The sequence below is a fragment of the Siniperca chuatsi genome, linkage group LG5 (genome assembly GCF_020085105.1).
Source record: "Siniperca chuatsi isolate FFG_IHB_CAS linkage group LG5, ASM2008510v1, whole genome shotgun sequence".
Lineage (NCBI taxonomy): Eukaryota > Metazoa > Chordata > Actinopteri > Centrarchiformes > Sinipercidae > Siniperca > Siniperca chuatsi.
The window spans coordinates 26113129-26138370 of NC_058046.1; the positions used below are offsets into that span (position 1 = coordinate 26113129).

Below are 25242 nucleotides of genomic sequence, written 5' to 3' on the forward strand. Positions count from 1 at the left end.
CATTTAAGTAGAATTAGGAACCAGTTGGTATCTTATTGGTAGCTAATTTACACAATTACACTGTAAATCACATGCTATATCATCACTTTTTTTCTAAATGTAATAATAGTTGCTTTTATCTTGAAGAGACATTTACATTGTGTCACTTTAGATTAATATATATACACAATTTCCCCTTTACAGATTGCAGCTTCAGTATAAACTCAGTTGTGTGATCAATCTGACACTGTTGGTCAGCTCTCTCTTTCTCACGCACAGAAACCGAATTAAAATTCTGCAGCTCTCTTTGAGATTCTACCTTTCACAGCAGGAAATAAAAAAATCCTGCCGTGAGTGAGCGCATGTGTCTTTGCCTCTGTGTGACTCTGACACGTTCATGTTATGATGAGAGACCAGTGTTAGTGCATTAAGACTAATTTCATTTGCACCTACAGCTAAGTGAGATGAGGTATGGAACTCTTATGGGGCAGGACTAATTGCTGCCTGGGGGATCTGTGTTCATGTGTGTGCAAGTGAGTGCACGAGTGTGTTTGCCTGGCTGTCTGTCTGTCTGCCAAAATAAACACTTTAGTGAATATTTAATGCACATGTTTATCTGTGTGTCTGTCAGTGTGTGATAACAGAATGTCAGCAAAGACACAGGGGTTAATGAGGCCTTTTTTTGCCACCAGGAGTGGATTGAGCAAAGTGCACACAGCTCTGTGGGCACTATTTCTGTTCATAATCATGACTCTCATGAGTAATCTGTGCAGCCGTAGTGCAGCGTATCAGAACGGGTACCCAAATTCATCATCAGTACAGTAAACTATCAATCCACTCGCCAAACATAAAATTGATACCAGACGATTCTGCAACCCCAGTAACATCATTCATCAGAGCACAGAAAGAATAGTATCAGCCTCCTCTTATCATGATTAAGCAATCATCGCCATCTTTATTTCTTGGGTGTGTAAGGGAAGATAATAGGGAGTAATCACACTATGATAAGAATGGTGTGATCGTCTGCTTTTTTGAGAACAAAGCTTTGAAACGTTTCAAATAGCGTATATTAACATGAAAAAATTTGAATCATTTGTAAACCGAATAGCAGAAGAAAAAAAATTCTAGAAGCCTAAAGTCTCTTAAAGTAACTTTAATAACTACTACTGCCACACTACTGTACATACACTTATCTGTACTATATATGCTTTCTCATATCCATACATATCTATACTACTGTCCATACTGTATATATCGGATCTATAGTGTATACACTGTACTGTCATACCTCCAGCTGTCTATAATATCTCACTATTGCTATTATTGTACTTATACTATATTTAGCCTAATGTAACTGCTGCACTTGTTCATACTGTGTATATCTTAGCGCATTCTTAACTACCCCTTACTGTTTAGTCTATTTATTACCCCTATACATATATATATATTATATTACTGCTTTTTGCACTTGTTGTTTTTTTCATGCTTAACCTGCAAAGCTCACTCATGTCTTTGTGTTGCAATGAGACTTTTAATAGGAACAAGGAAGATTGGCCATATCCTTGATTTTAGAATCATTGCTAACTGATAACCTACAAAGCACTGAATTATTATGTCCCAACACACCAACTCTCTATCTCAAGTCTTGTTTTCAATTTGAAGAAAATGTGACCTTGGATTTATTTTCTCTTATTTGTTGGCTGTGTAGTTTTACAACCTGTTTTATATTTTATAATTTATAACTAATTATCTACAAATCTGCTTCTTTTAATGGTCCAGTGTGTAACATTTGAGAGGAGCTATTGGCAGAAATGGAATATAATATTTACAAGTATGTTTTCATTAGGGTATAATCACCTGAAAATAAGAATCGTTGTGTTTTCATTACCTTAGAATAAGCCATTTTTATCTACTGAGGGAGCAGGTCCCCTTCCAAGGAGGTCGCCATGTTGCCCCTGTCATGTTTCTACAGTAGCCCAGAACGGACAAACCAAACACTGGCTCTAGATTGGGCCGAGTTTTGCGGCCACCGTAGTTTCTCCTACATGCTTGGAAAGGGAGGGTGATGCGAGCGGTGTTCAAATGGTTGCAAACTGCAATTTCACCCTACATGCCACTAAATCCTAGTGGTTTTAAAACCTGTTTTCAACACACAACATATCATCATTACTGGATTAAACAAATGATGATAATATAGTCCTGCAAATCATAATGACTTTGACACTTTAGTGTTATTTTGTCTTGTGATCCTACTTCTATAAAAGCATATTAAATTGCTTTAATTAAAAGCTTGGATTTTCCCATGAATGTATGATGATAGGAACATCTTTAAGTTAGCGAGCTGATCCAATTCCTTCACTTCTTGCAAGAACAGTCTAACACAATGTCTTGTGTTTGCATTTCTGAATAAAGCGAGAGAAAAAGTGCTGTCAGGGGTAAAACTTTTTGTTCTGTGTAATCTCATCTGATGTAGTGCTGCAGTGTTTCCTCTGTCTCTGCACGCTCATGTCCTCAGCAGGCAGGCTCATAAATTGGACAGCTAAGCCTTTCATAAAGTTTAATAAAGCGCTGTTTGTGGCACAGGGGAGCTGGTATTAGTGACGAGAGCCGCTGCTGCCATTCCAGCAAATCACATCATCATAATGAGGCTGTACTATGGGAGTAAGACACCTCCCTTACTACCCACACATCCACCTACCTCCCCTTCACCCCCTTTGTTTTCTTTATCATTCCTCTGACACAATACGATGTCTTCACTTCACAGCATTTTTCCAAAGGGAATTTGGGGATAGCGTTGTTTAAACGTCACGGCCAGCTTGGACAGGCTAGGGTTATTTCTCATTTAGTAAAGATCACAGACACTGTAAATGCTCCGGCGGCATGCTGTGAATGCCAACACCGGCGTGATTGGCAGCTTGACGGCAGCGGCAGCATTTGCATGGCATTTAGCTGGCCACCCCTAACACCAAGGTGGGTAAATAAGATGACTTCTCTGTTCACACAATGTACACATGCACAAACACACACGCTTATGCACTCACGCATGCAATCTCACTCCTCAACAACCCCCAACCATCTTGGCCTGTCAAACCTGGAGCCACTCATAATTGTGTGGCATTTAGGTAGAGGAAAGGGACATCTAGTCGTGTGGGCGAGTGGACCACTGAAAAGTCTGAGCCTCCCAATTCTGCATTTTAGGCAGTTATTTGAGAATGATTTGGTACAGTTGCAATTTTCCTGAGCTTAAAAAGGAGGACTACAAAGATTAATGCAAGCTTGGATAGAGCACCTTTTTGTTTTGGAATGTTTAGAAAATGGAAATTAGGCAGTTGAGTGCAGCAAGAAAATAAGATGCGCCTTATTATTGTAAATAAACCTGAAGTCTATTAAGGATGCACATTATCAATTGAAGGTGCATTTTCCAGTCATAAGGCACCATGAAAACAGCAGACACAGTTAGTGACCAGCTGGTGAACATAGTGAAGCATTTAGTAGCTAAAGGGCCAGAAATGTCCCCCTAAGAGTTGGTGGAGACCAAAACAAAGCTAAAAATATAGGACTTAAATTCACCAGGTGGCCAGAAACACGACTCCAAATGAATGCTGATGTTCCTCCGTGCCTGCTAGATTGTTTGCTAACATGTTCACCAACTTTACAAGGTGCTCATATCCGCTGCCCCCAAGTGCCCAAAAATAAAAATAAAGAAATGCAGCTTTAATCACTTTTTCTTCAGTCACAAACTCTGTTTATTAGCTATTGAAAATTTCCATTGTGAAGAGATCGGCTCCAGGCCTCAGTAACCCTGAACAGGATAAGTTGTATGGATGGACATCATGGGAGAGAAAACACACTAACTCCAATAAAATCAAACATCTAATTTTGATGTTGCCACTTGGGATTACATGAGAAAGATAAACGTTTTAGAGTGATACATGTGAACATTGAAAAATGTGTCTTAGAATTTGTTCAGCGCCCTCTAATTTGCTTTTTAACTTGACAACTTTACCGACAAATTTTGACCTTATTTGGTGAGTTAGTGAGTGTTAATTCGAACTCTGAGTGTGACGACCCCGGACTTCTACACGTTCACACTATCTCACATTTTTGTTGAATCATTCATGCTAGTTGTGTTGTCTGTACTCGGTTTAAAAGGAAAAATATGGTTTCAGTCCACGAGACTGCACAGATAGCCATGCCTTTATCCAGATAGTAAAATCTGACAAAGACATTGAAGGATATTGCGGTCACTGCAGAGATGACTTTAAAAATATTAAACATTTCACAAGAAGCAACCCTACCTCTGGTGGAATCTATTTGGGCTTTTAACATTCTTTGTATTATCAGGCTCTGATGACAACCTCTATGATCCAGTGACACAAGTGCTGTTTAGACAGTTGCTTTCCCTGGACAGGATGAGCAAAGCAGACAAACAGCTGGTTGTATAAGCACAAAGCTGACTAGGGGCAGAGTGCACAGAGCCTCTATTCAGTGGATGCAAAAGTATGGAGGGAAAAGAGCTTCTTGGTCAAGAGACAGGTACCAAATGAAGTGTATGCTATGGTGCAAAGTGACCTCAAACCCTGCAGTGCAGAACGAGAGTGATGAGAGCTAACACTGCATACATACTATCTGTTCATACTATCTATTCTGGCTGATGAGAGAGCTTTAGTATAGATATATTGTATAGAAAGCATGATGAAGAATTGTAGAACTAAAGGCAAATCTTTATGCACATAATAGATTTTAGTTTCTTTCATTTGTTGTAATTTAGACTTTCAGTTTCTTCTTTAAGGTCTGCCTATATAATACAATTTACAATGTTTCTGAAATGTGATGCCTGTTATGTATAGTTCAGTGGCTTTTGTGGTCAGTCTCTCTGTCACATGAGCAATGACTCATTTAAAACAATTCAAACAACATAGCTCTCAAACTCAAGACAGGATGATTTCTGTTTGTATAGTCTTTTTGAATTTACAAGATAAACATTATACATTTTATAAATGATCTTAGTATATATTGTAATGCAAAATACCTCACATTTGTTGTTGCCATACAGTATAGCCTAATGACATTTCCTGCTATTCATTTGTTAGCATCCCGTCACACAACTTTGCCTTTTCTGTAACCTTCAAAGCTACATTTACTGATTTTTTTTTGACCACTTGGGTGCAGCAGAAACAAGCTGTAAACCCAACACTGACATATTATGTCTTTTATGGTGATCATATTAGCAATCATTTGCCTATTTACACGTCCAGCCGGTACATGTCTGTCATGTGTATGCCCATCCGACCAATGTGAGTCCGACATTTCCTCTCCTTTAGCTCTGTTTTGGTTTCAACTCCTGATGGAAATATCTGGCTCTTTAGCTGCTAAATGCTCCACTATGTTCACCAGCTAGTCGCTGACTGTGTCTATGTGCTGTTTTGTGCTGTGCAGGTAGTGAATAGTGGCTTTGTAGAGCTTTTTCAACAGCTGCCTTCTCCGGCCTTAACAATAGAGTTGAGAGTGAACCAAAACCGTAACTTTGTGGACCCTAAAACCAAAACAGTTAGCTGAAACACTCCGTAGAGCTGAGGGAAACTGCAGAGCTGGGTGATTATTCTCTGTGGGTTCATCATTATGAGCAAAACTTTTCACATTACACATAGTCATTTCATCCATTGTTAATTAAAACATTTTTTATTATACCAGCTTTAAGAAAAGATGCTGTATATTTGTCTTGCATTTATACAATAAACTTATTCTTAGCAAGATCACTAAATTGACAGCATCACAATAAGTTGTCATTGATTTTACTGACTTTATTAATGGTTAATACATTTTTAAAAATGTTTTACAGATAAGTTATAAGCTTTTATAATATACAGGCTACATAAAGAGAACCTTTGCGTTTGTGAGCTGACATTTAGGTAAACAATCCCTTTGGTTTGTGTATATCTCCTGCCAATGGCTTACTTTGGTTTGGTAACCTTCTGAGGTTTTAATTAATAAGGAAGGACACCTGCACGGACTGTTTGACCACCTACTGAAGAGCATCTGGGCCAAAAGCCATTTTACTCAGTAACATTTACACATGCAGTATAACTGTAAAAAAAATGTAGACTACTAAATCAGTTAGGTTTCTCACTTTCAGCTGTCATGTGACGATGTATTTCTTTATGCAAGTAGATTTATGGAATGATATGTTATCCTCCATACTTGTGTACAGTGTGTGTTGGAGTTTGTAGTAGTAGCAGCAGTAGCATAACTGGTAGTGGTGTGGTGGCATTAATGGAGGTAAAATGAGTAATTATTAGTAATTAGGTTAGTAATTAAGACTTGTTACTTCAACGTTCCATATCCTTTTTTCACTTTTTTGCCTCTATTCTGAATCCCTATAAATTAAAATCTTGCAAATCTTCACATACCTATTCATTTTCCCAGTGCAGGAGATCTGCTTATGTGTCAGAAGTCATATTAAGCTCTCCAAGTCATCTTATGTTCTAATATTTTATCCAGCAGCAGAGCAATCACACGCTCACATTTAAACACCGTCCCTCAACTTTTATTCACCTGAAATAATTCTGAAATGACATTGCCGGTGACAGCCAGGCAATAATAAAAGTACAAAAACTTCTTTGAAAAACAATAAATCAATAAGCCTCGCCAACATATCCTGTTACATTCCCGACTCCTTGACACCTGAAGCTCATTAAACACAGCCTAACGTCAACTTAGAAGAAGGAGAGTACACAGAGGCTCGCCTTTTCACAGCCTATCACAATAAGAGCTACTGAGCAACCTTGATATATTGTATATACTAGAAATAAATATGATTGTCCTTTAATCTGATTTTATTATATTGGGGACTCCCGCTGGCAAATCTACTGAGGGCTGATAGCCTGTAATCTTATTGCAGGGAGCGCAGTGTGTTTCATATCCCCTTCTTGATGGTATTTTATCATGTCAGGACTATTATTGTTCCTATTGGTATATGTGTTTCTGCATTTATATGCGCTGGTGTATATAACCTAATAAATCGAGTTATTGCACATTCTTGAGCGTCTGTGTCTGTTTGCATATGTATGTGTGCATGTTTGTGTGCAGCCTGAAGTCCCTTCCAGCTCGGATGTGGGTGCTAATTTTGCCCCTCAGCGGGCTGGGCTACTTTGAGGGTTCTGCTCTGTTTATGAACCAGGCATATTGACCCAATTTGTGGCCTTGGCACTCTCTCTCTCTCTCTTCTCTTTCTCCCTCCATCTCTCTCTCTCTCTTTGTCCACCTGCCAGGGCATATTGTGAGCCTGCATGGCTCGAGAAATGGGCCCACTCAGACTGAACTAAACGCCATACGCATCATTGAGCAGCATTACCAACCTCTCCCCACTCATCACTCTCACTGGATGCTGCAGGTGTGTGTGTGTGTGTGTACAGTATGTGCCTGTGCAGAGGGCTCAGTTAACTAGAAGGTCTAATAAATCAACCTGTCTGTCCACAACCTCCTCCCTTCCTTCGCTCTTACCTATTCCCCCATTACTCCTCCCTCCCCACTCATATTTTCCCCTCCCTCTTTCTTCCTCCATCGCTCTCTCCATCTCTCTCCTTTATGTCCTGTAATTCTTCTTTTAAAGCTCAGGGGGTGGTGTTGGAGGCATTACGCGCCTCCTGATAAATCACTGTCTGGGAGCAGGTCAGAGTACCATGGCCATCTGTAGATCAACTTAGTGTCGTGTGTGTGCGCGTGGATTTTCTGGCAATGCATAGTATCGCCCCAGTGACTGTACACTTTCATAACAGTGTGTATTTTTGTGCATGCATGTGTACGTGTGTCTAGGTATTTGTGATTGTATATTATGCGCAGTGTGTGTGCATGCATGCACTACAAAAAGTGAATGCAGTTTCTGGCCAGTACTGATCTCCCTGTCTTGCTGAATGGTGGCTGATTGAGACACATGGACTGCCTTTGTGCCCTGATCTAGTTGCCATTGATTACCTATCAGGGTTTTTGATTGCATCCTGGAAGTAATTCTTTTAAATAGGCCCTAATGGCCTCCAATCTGTGCTGATGACGACCTCAGAGAGTCCAATCGCAGATCCATTTAGGCCCTTTCAAACCCCTCCATGTACACTCTGAAACTCTCGCTCATTGCTCACATTCCCCCTCCACCACCAGTACTACCTCTTTTCCTTGTGTCGTGTCAGCGCCACATCTCTACGCTCTGTTACTCGCTTCCAAAAACACAGTGACAACAAAAATCTGCCTCAAACATAGATATAGAGATCTTTGTAGCACATCCTTTCTAGCAGGGACCAGGTCTTGGTAAAGATTAGAGAAGCTGATGATGGCAGGGGGTGAGCAAAGTAATTGAGAATGACAGCGAGAAAGATAGAGTAAGGCTGAGAGAGACATAAATAGGGCGTAATCCTGCTTTTAACCGAAAAGACGAAGTAAGCGGGGAGAAAGTCCAGGTTTCAGATCTGCGAAAAGAGGAGGAAAATGAAGCCAGGGAGAAAGAAGAGGTATGACAGATCTGTTAGGGATAAGGGGGGTGGGGAGGGTGGGGGTCGTCAGTATGTCAGGCTGTGTTATTATAGTCTGAGGGTTGGATGGAGGCATGAGAAGGAGGAAGAAGGGGAGGGTTGCAGCAGACAGGAAGAGGGCTCGCCGTCTAATCCTTCAATTTTCTTACATTACTGCTCCCCCTCCTTCTCTCCACCTCCATCCTTCTCTCCGCCACCAGCCCCACCTCCCCTCCTCCCTCCCTCTCTCCCTGCTGCCAGACCTGTCGACAAATGAAACTGGAGATAGCGGCAGCTTCACTGAGACTGACTTGAAGGAGTAAAACACACACAGAAAAGAGAGAGTATGACAGAGACCTCCTGCACCTCTAACAACGTAAATGTACCTAGAAAACCCCAGTGGCTCTGTCATCTATTGTTCTGTGCTGGACAAAAAAAAAAAAAAAACACTGTGTAGGTTCCTACATGTGCTATATGCTTTTTTCAAACTTTCCTCCACTTCAGTCAAATAATAAATCACAGCCATACGAGCAGGGAAATGTAAATGTACCTACTGATTTGAATGACGCGCAGAGAAAATGCAGCTGTCTTGTTGTGAAAGCAGCCCTGAGCATGATCAATAACTTCCTGCTGATGAGGGGAAAAACCTGATGACAGAATATTAAATTAAAGAGATTGTTTTACGCCGGGAATGTATTAATGGCTCACTTAGCAGAATTACAAAGCAATGATGACAAACAAGGTTCCTTTGCCAGGCAATGCTGCTTGTTAATATGCTGAACTTTGTTTATTTATTGATAGATTTTATTCCAGGATTGGTTCATTTTATTTAATTCAGAGACATACTGTACGTGGTTGGCCTGGCACTGATTTGATGAATGGCTGCTGTTTCAGCTGATTCAATCTGGGCTTTGGTATTGGGAATGAAGCTGAGCTTTCAGGGGAATTAAACTCAGAAATTCAGAGTAATGTTCCTACAATTTACAGTCGATTTCCTCAGAATAACAACAATCAGACAGCGCATGGCATCGCCCTTGAATGTTTTTTCTCTCAGGTAAAGGCCAAAAACACTCTTCACCCCCCTTTTCTGCTAGTAACAAACTCATGCCAAATTGGCTCAATCTTGACCTTTTCCCCTTTAGTCTCTAATTTCCAGCAAACAAGCCGACTTCATTTATCTCCTCCAAAATAAAAGTTTACACAATATTCTCATCCTCCCCTCTTCACCACAATTTAGGGACTTCCATTTCCCCGCCCTCTTGATTGATTTGCATTCCAATCACTTCTCATTGGGCGAGGCAGAACCCTGACTGAGTGGGACTAATTTGCCATGCTAATGAGATGGCTCCGACAAACAGAGCCAGCTGGAGACCAGAGTAAACGATCCTGTCATCAGTCAAGAACACAAACATGGCTAACAGCTAATTAGCTCGTGGCGGTTTGTAGAGGTGACATTCTATCTGATCTGTGCTGCAGCGGACAAGAAGATGACAAAAAAGGAGGGGAAACAATAAAGGAGAGAGGAATGGGGGAGGAGGGAGGTCTGGCTTGGTGATGAACTTGGCTTTTTGTTTTTCCAAACACACTTATGGCTTGCGATGTAAAACAAACACACACCCATAACTTCCCCTGTTTCCTTTGCATTATGCCGTACAATGAGGATAAGAGCAAGTATGTGAGGGGAGAAAATATGCTAAGCAGACAATCAGAGATGTACCCCCTGGTGCTAAACAGCCAATCATGGCTATCCCAGTGTGTGTCACCAGCCAGCAGGAGGCAGAATTAGTCCTGGTTAGCAGCCAGAGCCCTGCCGAGTGGCTGATTAGTCTTTTAGACTGAAGAGGAGACAGAATGTTAAAAGTCCAACTGCCTATCTGAGATTCTTCTCCACAGCAGACAAAGGCCTTTCTATATTGAAAAGAAAAGTTAGTAGCCTCATTGTTGCCCTCTGAATGTGATACACTAAACTGAACAAAAAAATGTATTTACCAGTGTTCCACACATTTTTTTAGCATGCATTTAGTGAAATTGATTTGCTACAATTGAGCAAACACGGGTGAGTTGAGGTGGACTTTTAGTCCAGATATAAGAAGTCTTTATTTCACAGTATTTCTTTATTTCTTTTCAAAGACATTGATCCACTGCGGTGTAAAGCTATGATAAGGCAACACTTTATTTCAAGTCCCCCATATTTAGCATTTATAAGGAGTATATACATTTTTAATAAATGGCTTATAACACACTATAATGTAGTTTTATACTATAAGTTTTTTGCTATAACTCCTCGCGTGGACACCCATAAGTGGAGGCTGGTATTATCGTAAAAACACGTAATGAATGACTATCGTAGAAAAGGTTTCAGTCGTAGTCATCTGGACACTGTTTTCAGAATCAAGACGTTTCGGCTCCCATCCGGGAGTCATTCTCAATTGTGAAAAATTGAAAACATTTTCTACGATGGAACATTCCTGGACGAATGAGGGACTGCACCGTCTTATAATGAATGACTATATAGTAAAACACAATTGTAATAATATCAGATTTGTCTTCATAGGAGAAGTTATAATTGCTGACAAATAATTCATTAAATGTCATTATGTCTGTTCATAACTACATTATAGTGTGTTGTAAAGCATTTATTAAATGTGTACATGCTGCATATAAATACTAAATAGTTGCACGTGTTACCCATGATATCTTCTTCTAAAATGTCTTCCATAAACTAGTGCCATGTATGTTTTGGGATGTTGTAGCTCTGATTAGCTCGCTGCATTATTTAGGCCCTTGGGATTTATTTTTTCAGCCGTTCTCGATGTCACCACTTCCCTGGTAATTAATTGTTCTTCATCTAGGCCTGTCTCCCGTTTTCTGCTTTCAGCGTCTCGGTCTGTTTGTCATCTGGTCGCTCCATGCTATTTCGTTTTTTATCAGCACAAACACTTGCATCCATCCATTTGTAATCTAATAAAGAAATGGCAGCAATCTGTATGTTCCTTCTGGGGAACTGGATGACTTTGAGCACCAGATGCTGATGTTCCCCCAGAGTCGTTACCGTGATGGAGCTGATCCTTAACTGTCTCCAATAAAGACACACACTTCCTCACACACACACACTGCCTCCCCTCACTCACTCAGTGTGGAGGCAGGATTAACCTGCTGGTAGCGGAGTAAATCCAGCGCTGCCTCCGCCTCTCTGTCTCTGTGTCTGAGGAGGCCTGGTTATCCCTTCACTCAAGCTCCCTGTTCAAAGGGGCGGCCGCCGGGGATTAATGACGTGTTAAAGGGGCGAGCATGGGGGATTTAGACGCAGCTTGCTGTAAGGACAGGAGATTTAAGAACACCAACCAGTGGTTAGTGCTCACTGATGTATGATTAGTTAGGCACTGTGCCCCCAACACACACACACACACACACACACATACACAGACAATGACAGACAGGTGCTATATTACTATTCTATATACCCAGAGGATTATGAGGTGGTGAAAGCACAATACCATTGTGCTCGTCTTATAGTAAATATACCTATGTAACTCTGCTGACCTATGGGACAACAGCATAAGCCTGCAGGATCAGTGTCACAGCAAGAAGAGCATCCACAGTCTTATGTTATATTTCTTATATATGAAAAGCACTGTGAATTGCGTTTGGCCTATACAATTAGCTATATAAATAAACTTGCCTTGTCTTAGCCTGACGTGTGTCTGCGAATTTTTAAGTGCTTCAAAGTTTAATTGGCATGTTAGGATGGAAGTGATATAAGTGATATAACTTGTGACATCTCAGGTGATAGAATAAGTGTAGGTCATTTATGCTTGTGACGGAGACAGAGTATGTACTTGTTCATAAAAACTGCAGTATGCATGCATTTTGTGTCCATATATGTAAAACAGTTGAAGGTGCTGTTAAATACCACTGCATAGCTATGTAGCATAATGGATAAGATGCAGTTTGTCATGATCAGGCAGGGTTTGTGATTTATGTGACGGGAATAACAAGAAAATTGAAAAGGCTAGCTTATGAAAAATAATTGTGAAGTAAAGTGCAAAGCAGGCTAATAATTTGCTTTGCTTTTTTTTTCCAAAATGAATGATCTAATAGACCCATACCACATCCGACTTTCCTAAGGCTTTGGAAGAAATTGAGAGCATCCATGATGTTAAAGGCACTATGTGTAGGATTAGAACATTTGTAATCTCTTTAAACAGATATCTGCATATGAATGCATAATCTGTAGGCAAGGGACAAGATTTTGGTATCGGAAGCGTTCTGGTTTCTGTTTCTAGTAGTATTGACCAATCACATTTGAGCGGGATATGGTTGCATGCAGGTAAACAAAAGAGGTGGAATGCATTGGTGTAGCTGCATTCAAATCGTCATCAGATGATAGCCGATGGGTTCCGAGATTGCTAATTGGACTCTAATCAATGACCGGCGAATGGAAGAGGATGTCTTGGCCAGGAGATCTGTTATCCGTTGTACGGATATCCGCTGGCTACACCGGAAGCCCCAAAACATTGACCGTTGCCCCTAGAGACTAAATTGTCGTCAGACGATAGCCGATGGGTTCCGAGATTGGAACATTTGTGGCTTTGGCTAATGGTAATATTAAAAAAAGACAACATGCCACCCATGAATTGGAACCTGGGACTCTGAGATGAATGGGCTGAAAGCAAAACCTGTTTTTTTACCAGGATTTTTTCATTAATCTACAAAGGAAAACTTATGCCATCTGACTAATTTGAACATTCTACACAGTTAAATGGTAAATGGACTGTACTTGTTCCAGTCTTCTGACCACTCAAAGTGCTTAAAGGTCTGGGAAACTAAGTAGCCTTATCAAATTGCCTAATGACATTTGATTCATTTATTTGTGAAAATGCTAATACAAACTAACATAACAGGAAAGTCTACCTGTACTGTATCAGCCCTGTTTGTGTCCCGTTACAGACGTGCAATTAACGTTTTATTTACTGTAACCACGATCTTTCCCGAACCTTAACATAACGTAGTTGCCGTGAACAGATATTGTAGAAAGCCAGGATTATAAAAACTTTGTAACTGATACTGTCATATCCCCTTGTTATAAACTCTCTCCCATGCTGAAATGCACCCTCTGCATTTGAATCTGGTATGACACACTTTATAAAGCAATGCGTTCAGCTTTTCTGGACTTGTGGTGCTATTGTGCTGCAGTTATAGGGGAACTCTATACGTATTGCATACGTATAAAAAGTTGTATGAAGCCTTTTGTGGCTCTGGACAAGCTGCGCAAAATCTGATACATTGCCTCCAGTGATGTCACTTGGGTCAGAATCATTTTGAAAATTAAAAAAATCTTGTGGTGTGGAGTTAGAAAGAAGCAAGCTTACCAGACCTCTGTAGCCCGCTCATCTTTGCTTGAGGCTAGCAGCTTGAGGCTACATAAGCCGCTACTGGCACAACACACCTAAATCTCTGTCCACACTGTCAGCTGTTGAGTTGCATTTTGGGTAATGTAGTTATCAGGTTTTGACGAGGAAGAAGAATGCGTGGAATATAAATCGACAATAACTCTTGTAGGAGTGCAATGCTAAATTGGTGGAGTACTCTTTTAAGGCCTGACAGAGGGTAAATGTTATGACCAGTGGGCTGCGAGAGTGAAACGAGGGAGGACTGCAAAGAGAGAGCTGCAGCGAGATTAAGAGACATATGTAGGCTACAGGTGCTGATAACTAGCTGGGATCAGTACACTGAGCAATTGCCCCCCCTTTAATCCCCCCCCTTCGATAAGCCACTCGCCCCCTCCCCCATACACAGACACACACACAGACACACACACACACACACACACACACACACACATCCAGCTTGCTACCCATCTATCCTCAAAATCTGCTCCTGTGCAATCTCCCGCGCATCAGCTGCCAAATGAAGTTCCTCTTTAGAAAAAAAAAACTAGGCTGTCGAATCGTCTGAGGCATCGTGGCTGGCGGCAAAGGCAGCCCTTGTGTTGAAGCCAATAATCCGGCGTCAGGGCTTCAGGTGCGCAGAGGGATGTGATTGACAGGGCTCGATATGAGGCCCTCGCCTCACTTGACATTTGGGTTTCATAAGGTCTGGAACAAAAGGCAGGGGCAAAATAATCTGAGAGGGGCGCAGGCAAATAAATCTGTTTATTCCTCCTCACCTGCCCCCCTCCCTCACCTCTGCACCTCCCTTGCTCGCCAACATCACGGCTCAACCCTTGGAGGGGAAAGAGGGAGGGCACGATATTACCTTTTCTGAGCCTTAGTGGATTCACTCACCACGACAGCAGGTCACTTTAGGCCCTGTGCTTACCTGAGATATTAGTTTGTATGTGTGGTAGATAGAGATGTGTATTTGAATGGCTGAGGCGGTGTGTATGTGTGCACAATCCCATGTATGTATGAGGGAGAGGCAGAGACAACAGGAAAGACAGAGAGACAGAGGGAGAACGACTGACTAGAGTGGTGTCATATTGTGGATAACCATTGGTACGCCTGGTGTGTGTGTGTGTGTGTGTGTGTGTGTGTGTGTGTGTGTGTGTGTGTTTGAGCAAGACAAAAATAAAGAAGTAATATATAACGATGATAGAACTCCTCCGCTTTAACATGATACAATTAGGCACACCTATATTATAACAGATCTGAGCCTAAATGTAGCTATAAGAGGTGATAACAAATTCAAAGAGAAGAAATATTAAGTGTAATGCAGCAGAAGATGATTAAGATTTTCTCAGTCAGTTAGCGCAGCTAAATGACAAACAGCAGTGGTTAAGCGAGCTGCTGACCCAGTAACACTGTGTTTCATCTGCCCACACTAAACATCTACTCACAGTGGCAAATGTGGGCATTCATGTATACACCCATTCCCTCACGCTGAATAGTATTTCAGTTTACTCAGCAATAGGTGTCTGAATTGGATAGTAGCATTTATTGACAAATAATGCAAAAATTTAAGGTGGGGTATGCAATTCTGGAGAAATCCAGTACCATGACAAATACCATGATATAGAGCGAACAACGACACAGCAAGTAATGTAACTAACGTTAGCGAGTTGTCGGTTAGCTTAGCTAGGTTATGGGTTAGCAAACTGCCGCTACAGTTGCTGCTGCGAAGCTAACAGCCAGAGAGGACGAGACGGTTTCCCAGCCATGCAGCGATGCTCACAGCTCTCCTGCTGCTGTAGCTAACATCACGACAACAGCATGTCTCGGCAAACTAGAGAGTGAGCTGAATGTTCGTGGTCAAGTCATTGAACGTTACCTGACACACAGCTCACGGCTGGAATAGTGTTGTGTGGCCCGGTCCGAGCCACTTTGTCTATTTCCCATTTACAGAGCCAGGGCTGTGCACAAACACAGGATTTTTTTATCAGCGCACACACTGAACGGACAGCTAGCTTTGCTAAATTTGATAATATGACATGTATTGGATTAGAATTGCATACCCCACATTTAAAGTGGCTATAATCAATATTTTTTTATAATAACAATGTATCAAATGACAATGTTAAAACAATGTGACATTGAGAGGGGTCTCTCTTAGTGATTTAATTATCACCTGAATCTGCAGCTCCTTTATGGAGCATTATAGTGAGTCTCAGCTCATTGTTTAGCTGTCTGGCCCACAACTCAATTCAGAGGCAAACAGCAGTACTGTATATTAAATAAATAAAATTAGCTCCACCTTTACCAGCTGCAACATTGAAGTGGTTTACAAATGAATGCATCACTAATTATAATTAAATAATATAATATACATTATTCCGAAAATTGCCATTCTGCATAATGAGTATCTACATTTGGTACTTTAAGTATATTTTGATGCTGATACTTTTGTACTTTTACTAAAATTTGGAATGCAGGACTTTTAATTGTATTTCTACACTGTGGTACTTTGACTTAAGTAAATGATCTGAGTACTAGTCTTCATGTCATGGGGAACAATCTAAAAAACCTTCTAAATATTTTCCAACACATGTCCTCAAGACAGAATAAAGGGGGTTGAGAAAGTGCTAATGAGCATGCAGCCTAATACTACCCACCTTTGTAGCAGTAATAATAATTCAAAATGAAATTCATTAGGCCTAAGTGTTTCCAATAGTTTGTCAACCGACCCCTATATGATTTACATCCTATACATGCAGGCAGAGGTGCCAGGGAGCTCAATGAGAATTTAATTGCAGGGTTGTAAATGCAATCTGTGGACATAACAGGAGACTGTCTTAATAGGCGATTTAATTAAAAAAAAAAACAGGAAAACATGAGACACCTAGGGGCCATGTGTTCGCTTCCGTCTGGAAGTCTGTTAAAAAAAACCCACACACGTATTAAGTCAACAGATAGTTTCCAGATTAATCCCTGTGACATCTTTTAGTACCAGGCCGAGCCCCCACGTGGGGAGTCTGCATAAATCGCACCCTGTTAGAGGTGATTGGACAACGTATCGATGATTGACAGGAGGATGGAGTGCAATGTGTACACTTGTCTGTCGCTATTGGCTGTATTTAATGGCCGCTCCTCCTTCAGACCACACACCACTGGCTTTGGGAGGTTCGCGGAGGAGCCGGGAAGTTGTAGTTCTTTACAGGAGACGCACATCTGTAGTGCTTATTATCGACTGAAATGAATTAAACTCCACGTCCCGACGTCACGGTACGGGCTCTTATAATTGTTGTGAATATGTAATTGCGCTCGTGCGATTGGTTGCTTCTAAACTTGGCTTTGCTGGGGCAGGCTGCTACAGTCGGTGAGGTGGTTGTTTCGCCGGTGCTGTGTGAGGATGTGAACATTAACGGAGGCTGTAGGAAATTAACCCATAAATGCGTGACGACAGGACGCCGCGGAGAAGCTCGCAGGGTCATGATGCGACAGAAGTCGATGCTTTGTAGGGAAAATCTGAGAAAATAGAGGATTCGTTGTTAGTTCAGAGGGAGAATATTAAGCTTTGTGCGCATAAAATAACTCGCTGGAGATTTTGGAGAAGACTGAGGCAACTCCTGCTTTGATGATCACACTGAATGGACTTTTGATATACTGTCTAAAAGAATGACGGCCAGCCAAAGGTCCAAGGATGATTCCGCTCTTCACGGAACCTGCACATAGTCCGCAAAGCGGCCACTGACTGACCTTTTACGCACGGGGAAAGATCCGTGCTCACACATTTTGTTTTCGTGTTTATGTGGATGAACTTTACAATACATTTTTAATGATTCGAGATCTGAGCAAGATGTACCCCCCGGCACGGCATCCGGTAAGTAAGAACAGAAGCAGCCAAGGCAGTATGTCAAAACAGCGCAGATTAACAGCCGCGCGCCTGATGCGTAATCAGTTTAGATCAAGTTGCCGTGCCACTGCGCGCTCGCACGGACAATTGCGCTCATTGTCAAACTGCTGCAGCTGCTTGTGTGTGTCTGTGAGTGTGCGTGGGTTAACGTGTAAGGAGTCTGAGTGAAACCAAAAGGCCATCCGTATCACAGAGGCCTATTGTCATCTACAGTCTTGCCTGTGTGTGTGTCGTGACACTGAACTTTGGTGGCTCAGTTCTTCCTCTCTCCCCCCCCCCCACCACCTCACACGCTGTTTGGTTTGAATTGAGGTCCCCCACCAGCCGGGACAGCCGTTAAAGTTCACTGTCACCGAGTCCTGCGACCGGATCAAGGAGGAGTTCCACTTCCTTCAAGCTCAGTATCACAGGTAAGAGTTTGGATGGAGCATGGCATTAACGCTGCATCGAAACATGTGCTCATCAGCAAAAGAATGACAAAACAAAATACTAATCAAACTTTCTGCATTGGATTGAAGAGTGATCGTAAATTTGATCTGTGTGTTATTCTGGGTCCATATTAGAGCTGCAACGATTAGTCTATTGTAATGGTCCATTTCCACAACTTGCTGACATTGTACAGACCAAATGATTAATCGAGAAGATAATCAGTAGATTCATTAATAATGAAAATAGTTAGTTAGTTGCAGGCCTAGTCCATATTATAAACTGAAACCCCATTATGTGAGAATAGGGTAATTTCTGTGATGTTGACCTGCCTTGCACCAGTCATGTATGAATCATACAGTAATCATAAAGGAAAATGCATGATGCAATCATGAAATACAAGACAGAAACAGATTATTGTTTAGGATTTGATTGAGAAATAAAACATTCTTAGGTAAATATCCATCTGGAGATCCCATGAAATCATTCTCCTCAGACCCTCCATAGAACTGCTGGTACATTTGTCTCAGGTCCATCTATCACTGGTGGCTAACCACAGGTAAACCCCATCAACCTTGGTATGCACTTCTCTCTCTGCAAGCTCAAGTGGTGTGAAATACTTTTTCACCCGACATGATGAAGTGTGAAATACATTGCTTGGGGGCCAGAACCATAAGCACGATACCAATGCATAATAATCGCCCACCTCTGGCCACCTCGTAATTATTGCCCAATCACCTGGTGAGATGAACCAGCCCAGTTTGCTGGCAAAACCTGGATCTGAATGAGCTGACCCAATGATAGTGTCTGCTGCATGTGTAATACTGTGATCAAACTGCTGCATATGTGTGAAATCCTATCTGCAGGGAGACATTGATTTGGTAAAAAAAAGGAAGTAAAGCTTGGTCTGATACACATACTGAATATAGATCCTCATTTTGTTTGGATATTTTTTGTTTTTATTTAGAAGAAAGTAAAAAGTCTTCTGAAACTTCCTTTGAGCTTAAAACATTTGTCAAATGTAATTATCCAGTCTCCTGTCACATGTAATATCATTTTAAATATCTGAAAAAGCATAGCTTATTGACATTCATATTGTGTAAAAACCTGCGTCTCCAATTTAGTTGATTTTCACATTTTTACTTAGTTTGAAAGACTGCATAATTTCCCTGTTGGCTGAGTAAATTCTCCAACCTTCTGGGTTGATGAAACCAATTGGACATTGTCCAAAATGCATCATCATCAAGCTCAAATTAAGGCTTACGTACTGAAGATTCACAGTTTCAATCTTCCCATATTCTTCATCTTATTCTATATTTTACATTTCAGTAACATGCATAAGTGTCTCTGTTAGTCCGTATTTGGCATGACAGTGTCCTTACTTTACCTCCAACATTGTAAACCTGCCAAGTTTCTAATAGAATACATGTACAAAAGCATGAAGTAGTAATATGTGGAGGCTTTCCAGTAACAGACAACATTTGAAAGAGTTAAGCTTTTGTGTAACCACAGTTGTAAAATGGATCCTCATTATATGGTTGCTTTTTTGTTGATGGTGCAGTTTGGGCATCCACTCACACTGTAAGAATATATGATGAGGTTTGTGTGGTCGTCTATTGATCCATTAATTACTGCTCTGTACCTGCTGAGTAAGTGTCTGCAGGGGAAACTGGGGTGATCCAAGCAACTCTTTTTCTTCTTTCTTTGTAGCACTCAGATTTAGAAATGCAAATTTAAAGTAACAGGATGTAGTCACTTACAGGCTCAGTATTCTGAAAGTGGCATCGTCAATTTCATTTTTTGTGAATTTGTTTCATGTGACAAAACATGTAAGAGATCTTGTAGAGTTATTTAAAGTCCTAAATGATTTCAGGTGTGTGTGTGTGTGTGTGTGTGTGCGCGCACGTGTGTGGGTTGCTGTTTGTTTGATCATGACATATATACTAACATAACATTTTCCATCTGCCTCACAGTCTGAAATTGGAGTGTGAGAAACTGGCCAGTGAGAAAACTGAGATGCAGAGACACTATGTCATGGTGAGTCTCATTGACTACGTTTGTGTGTGCGCATGCGCGCATAAATGCATTAGTATTTTTGATGTGTGCAAAAAGAGGAACAGAGAAGACCTTTTTTGACCTTGCTTTGATCTTTGTTTTTTTCAGTACTACGAAATGTCATACGGACTCAACATCGAGATGCACAAGCAGGTAGGAATGTTTTTTACTCGAATGTCAAAAAGAAGAACTGATTCAAACCACACAGCGTATTAGGTCTCAGAGGAATGCAGATGGTAGATTAGATTAACATGAGCTTTTGATCTTGAAATCTGTAATTGCTGTTGAATTCTACAAGTTTTATTCAGGCCAAAGTCCTGTGAATTTGGAGATAACTTATTAATCACTGCCAGTGCTACAAGGTTATCACTAGGAAGGCCAAACTGCAGTCAGTTTATGGCAGTTTTGAATTTTAAAACTGAAATATCTCAGGTTTCAAGATATCCCACCATGTTTTTCCAGCCCCCGCGTTTTATACAGACTGGTGTTGATAGTTTTGCTAAATTCTGCAAGAAAATACATATGTTTCTATTGTTGTTACCGCCTTATAATGATCTCTTCACCTTTCTTTGGTCAACAAATTCCCTGCCAGTGATATTCTAGTGTTAGCCCCATTTTGTGCCTTTCATGTATTCCCATTACATTCGAGCTACAGAGCTAAGCGTCTGATTTAATATCTTCCCGGTGATCAATGAAAAACCCAAAAGGCTGTTTAACAACACTTACTGCTTTTTTGAAGGTATTTCCAAAATCCTCAAAGACTCTTCTAAACATTTGGATCAATATACTCTGTTCATGTTAAATAAGCTTTAACATGCAGCAAACTACTCTGTTTTCCTAATCCAAAACAAAGATGGTAGCTGGAAATGACATACCTCCTTGCTCAATTTGTACAACATGAACCAAAATCACTGTATTATCAGTATTGGTATATATTTATGTTTCTTTCCATTAGATTTTTTCATTTTCACACAAAATAATGCATTAATATTTTGCCCGTGCTTTACGAAAGAGTCATTTCTGGCTACCTATATCAGGAAATACAGTCGCAACTTGAGAAACGGGTTAAAAGTGCAAAATACTGAATATTTTTTCATCCAGATGATTGGAAGAGTTTTTGAAGATTCTGGAAATACCTTCAGCATCGTGGTAAACTCTGTTAAACAACCTTCTGGGTTTTTCAAAGATCTCCGGGTAATTAGTTTTAGGTAAACTGGATGCTTAGCTGTGACTTGAATGTAATGGTAAATCATGAGAGGCACAAACTGGAGCTAGTGTTAAAGGGAAAATCATCCCAAATCATACAGTATATTAAAGGTGTTCATTTCATAATGGAAATGTGATATATTTACAGGGTAAAAAGCAGCAGTTTCGTTGCCTTGTGAGGCTGAGTAGTAATTCCACATGTGAATAATGATTTCATCAGTTTAATTGAATGAGAAAATGGGCTGAAAAATGACTTGAGTGAACGAGGATTTGGCCTTTAACGAGCCTTTACATACTGCTGCCTTTTTTTAAACACAGAAGGTCATTAGCATAAATGTCTGTGTTAACCACACATCAGCTGCCAGGCTAAATGGGCTACAGCTTACCAGCTACAACACATTCATTTCCAGAGAAATGGTGTGTGCGAATGTGTGTGCGTTTGTGAGAGTATGAGAGGAAGTGATAAATGCTTGGCCTTTGTCTTGCTGTGTGTATGATTTTGTGTGTATCCATACTGTGTGTTTACTTTGCTGTGTGTGTGTGTGTGTGTGTGTGTGTGTGTGTGTGTGTGTGTGTGCGGTGGGGTGTCTGTATAACAGCCTGTATGTATACTGTACATGTTTACTTAGTATGTGTGTGTGTGTGTGTGTGTTTGTGTGTATGCACACTGTAGTTGTTTATTTAGTTGTGTATGTACTATTTGTGTGCATTGTGTGTGTGTGCTCATATATTGTAGACGTTTACTTGGGCATGTGTGTTTGTCTTTTTGTTTGTTTCTGTTATCGTGTGTCTGTGTGTGTGTGTGTTTCTGTGTGTAAATGTTGCACACACATGCAGCTTTGTACTGGCACACTAATCAGACTTGTCTGATGAAATACTGGGTGTCTACTATAAATCCTGCTGTCTGCTGCTGTTTGTTTGTGTGTGTGTGTGTGTGTGTGTGTGTGTGTGTGTGTATGTGTTCATTGGGAGAAAGGCAGAAAAAATAAAAATAGGTAAAATGTGGCCTGCGGCTCTGTGTGGTGCCCAATGATTTCTGTTTGTGGGGTGTGAATCCCTAATTTCTATCTGTGCGTTCATGTTTTGTGTGTTTGTGTGTGTGTGTGTGTGTGAGATGATTTTGATGTGCAGGCTGTGTTTGTGTGCACTTGTACGCCAAGCATGCATGGGACGTCTATCTACGGCATTTGATATGACGATAAGATGTGTGTGGCTCGTTGAGTGGATGCTGAGATTGAGGGGGTGTTTTCTGGGGAGGGGGTGTTGAGCCTCAGTCCCATTAAGGCAGTCGGCCTCCGCTACCAAGTGAATTGCTAATATTGCTTGTTTAGCATTTTCTGAAGGTAATAAGCCCATTGATTTTTTCCTCTGCTCTCTGTTTTATTTACACAGAAGGGCTCTGGTACCCTCGTTAAAGAGAAATTGACTCGTAGATGGAGGAGAGAACAGGCGGGGAGGCGGAGAGGAGGGAGGAGGGTACGAGGGGTGTAGAGCATGGGGACTGAGCTGCGAGAGGACAGCTAATCAATTGCAAATTAGCGAGGCTGAAAGAGAAATAAAGCAAGCGAAGGATGGGGAGAAAAAGGCAAGGAGGAGGGAGGAGAAAGTGGTGAAAGAAGGAAATAATAAGACGTTTTGATACTGAAGACTGGCAGTGTTTTCAATGAGGTCTGACAACTCATTTTACTGCAGCGGATAGGGAGCCATTTGTTTCATTTCGAGGATTTTGGTCACGTAATGTTTTATCCGGCATTTTAATACTTGGAATGACTTTTAGAAATTGCATTTAGAAAACATTGGAACATTTATATCACAGTAAATAAGATTTTAAATGACAGTCCTGTAATTATTGTCATATTTTCTGATGGTTAACAACTTTCATATAAAGTATTTTAATAATCTTCAGATTCAGGTTTTACTTTAAATTTCACTTCTGTATGTAACAGGAGGGTGAAAATGATGGCATTCTGGGTAAAACTGTGACAGTGTATTTTAGTGGTTCCCAACCTGGGGGTCGGCACCCCTCAAGGGGTCACAAGAGTAATCTGAGTGGTCCCGAGATGACTGAAGGAATAGTTTGACATTTTGGGGAATACGCTTATTCTCTTTCTTGCTGAGAGTTAGATGAGAAGATTGATACCACTCCCATATCTGTCCAGTAAATGTAAGGCTACAGCCAACAGCCGGATAGCTTAGCATAAATACTGGAAACAGTAATTTTATAGAAATCTCAAACAATGATTCAAACAAAACTGTGGGGGAGAAAATCTCTCTTTAATTGACCTGGTGCCAAGGGCCCGCTTCAAAAAAGCAAGTGTCACCACTACTAACCCTGTCTGGAAAAAGAGAGGGTTTATTTTAAATTTTAATAAGGTGCAAATTAAATCTTTACATTAAGCAGAAATTTTGCAGCTTGAACAGTTTTTAGCTTGTCTGTATAGTACCCTTTGTTTTGCCTTTCTGTCCCTCCCTACCTATCACACACACACACACACACACACATACACATACATACATACAGTCACAAGGGAATACAGCTTTTATATGGTGGGGTCCATTAGGTGTATTAGCTGGTGCTGATGTGGTGCTTACAAAGCTCCACAGGGGAGATAGAGATTTGATCTTCTATCTGACCCAATCTGACTCCTGGGCTCCTGCCTGATCTAATTTCTTTGTTGTTAGGAGTTAAAGTGGGAATATTTGAAATGTTTTTCATTCTTTAGGGCAACATCTTTGGTGATAAGTTGTTATTGCTTGGGTGTTTTTTGCTACACTAGCACGCCATTCTGTTATAAATAAAGACAGTACTGTAACCCAAGTCGGTGCTCTCAGGTAAATAATGAAAGCATATTCAGTGCCAAATTCTGCAGTAGCCCTTTTTCAGTTTGAACATTTCAAAGTGCCAGAAGTTGTTATAAGTCAGGCAGTTCCCACCATGTATTGTATGTTGTTGATCTGATCACAAGGGACAAACCGAAAAATAAGAAGTTTGACGTTGTGCAGCTACTGCTCACTGATTTTTCTCTTTTTTAACTGGAGGAACATTTCTCCAGTGACTCACGTTGAGGGTCAAAGATAAATTCAGCACACATGATCTCGCCTCAGAGGTTACTGGGCTTTATGTGACCACAGAGTCCTCTAATCTCGCAATAAGCTCCGTGGATCGACCAGGTTTGAGTCCTAACCTCAGAGGACTCTCTGGCCAGTCGTTTCTTATTATTTATTCACTGTCAAGACGGTGACAGGTCCAGGTCGAAGTTGAGGCCTGCTCGCTGCAGATACACATTCTCAGGTTTGCACGAAACACAGGACGCTTTTCGAGAAAAAAAGGAGCCCTGCTTTTTCGCTTTGGCAGTGTAAACAGACATGTTGGCCAAACAGGCTGACATCCCTGCACTCTGGCCGACAGTCACGATTGTCGCCATTGATGTAAAATGTCACCTGAAATTGGTTGTGTTGCCTCGTGGAAAAGCATCTCCCTTTCCTTTTCTGCTCCGGTGCTTTTGTTTCCATTTGTGTGCCAACATCTCAGGGTCACCTCTTCAAAATGCATCGATTGGAGGTTGTAGAGTTGTTAGTGGTTATCTGCATTTTTACAAGTGATCTCATAGCATTAGAATCTTTATTTTTACACTACTGTGGTTGTCAGTCTTTCAAAATAAAACCACTGCAGTTTTAAAGTGCTACATTATTGGTTTTGCATGTTTTGCATTTGCTACATAATATGTTTGGGTTGAAACTAATGATCATTGTTATTGTCGATTAATCAGTTCAATATTTTCCC

The 25242-nt window shown here is 40.9% G+C and overlaps 1 protein-coding gene across 4 annotated transcripts in view; it reads left to right on the forward strand.

Annotated features, from left to right (window-relative positions):
* Positions 1-17057: 17057 nt before the first annotated feature.
* The window catches only part of LOC122876344 (transducin-like enhancer protein 4), a 35156-nt gene continuing 26971 nt past the window's right edge, over positions 17058-25242 (forward strand). For 2 of the 4 annotated variants that reach the window (XM_044196570.1, XM_044196571.1), the window contains exons 1-4: positions 17058-17738; positions 18084-18181; positions 20171-20234; positions 20361-20405. In XM_044196570.1, the coding sequence (XP_044052505.1) occupies positions 17694-17738; positions 18084-18181; positions 20171-20234; positions 20361-20405 (252 nt within the window). In that variant the 5' untranslated portion in view covers positions 17058-17693. The remainder of the gene's footprint in view (positions 17739-18083; positions 18182-20170; positions 20235-20360; positions 20406-25242) is intronic. The other 2 variants (XM_044196572.1, XM_044196573.1) reach the window with 2 other exon arrangements.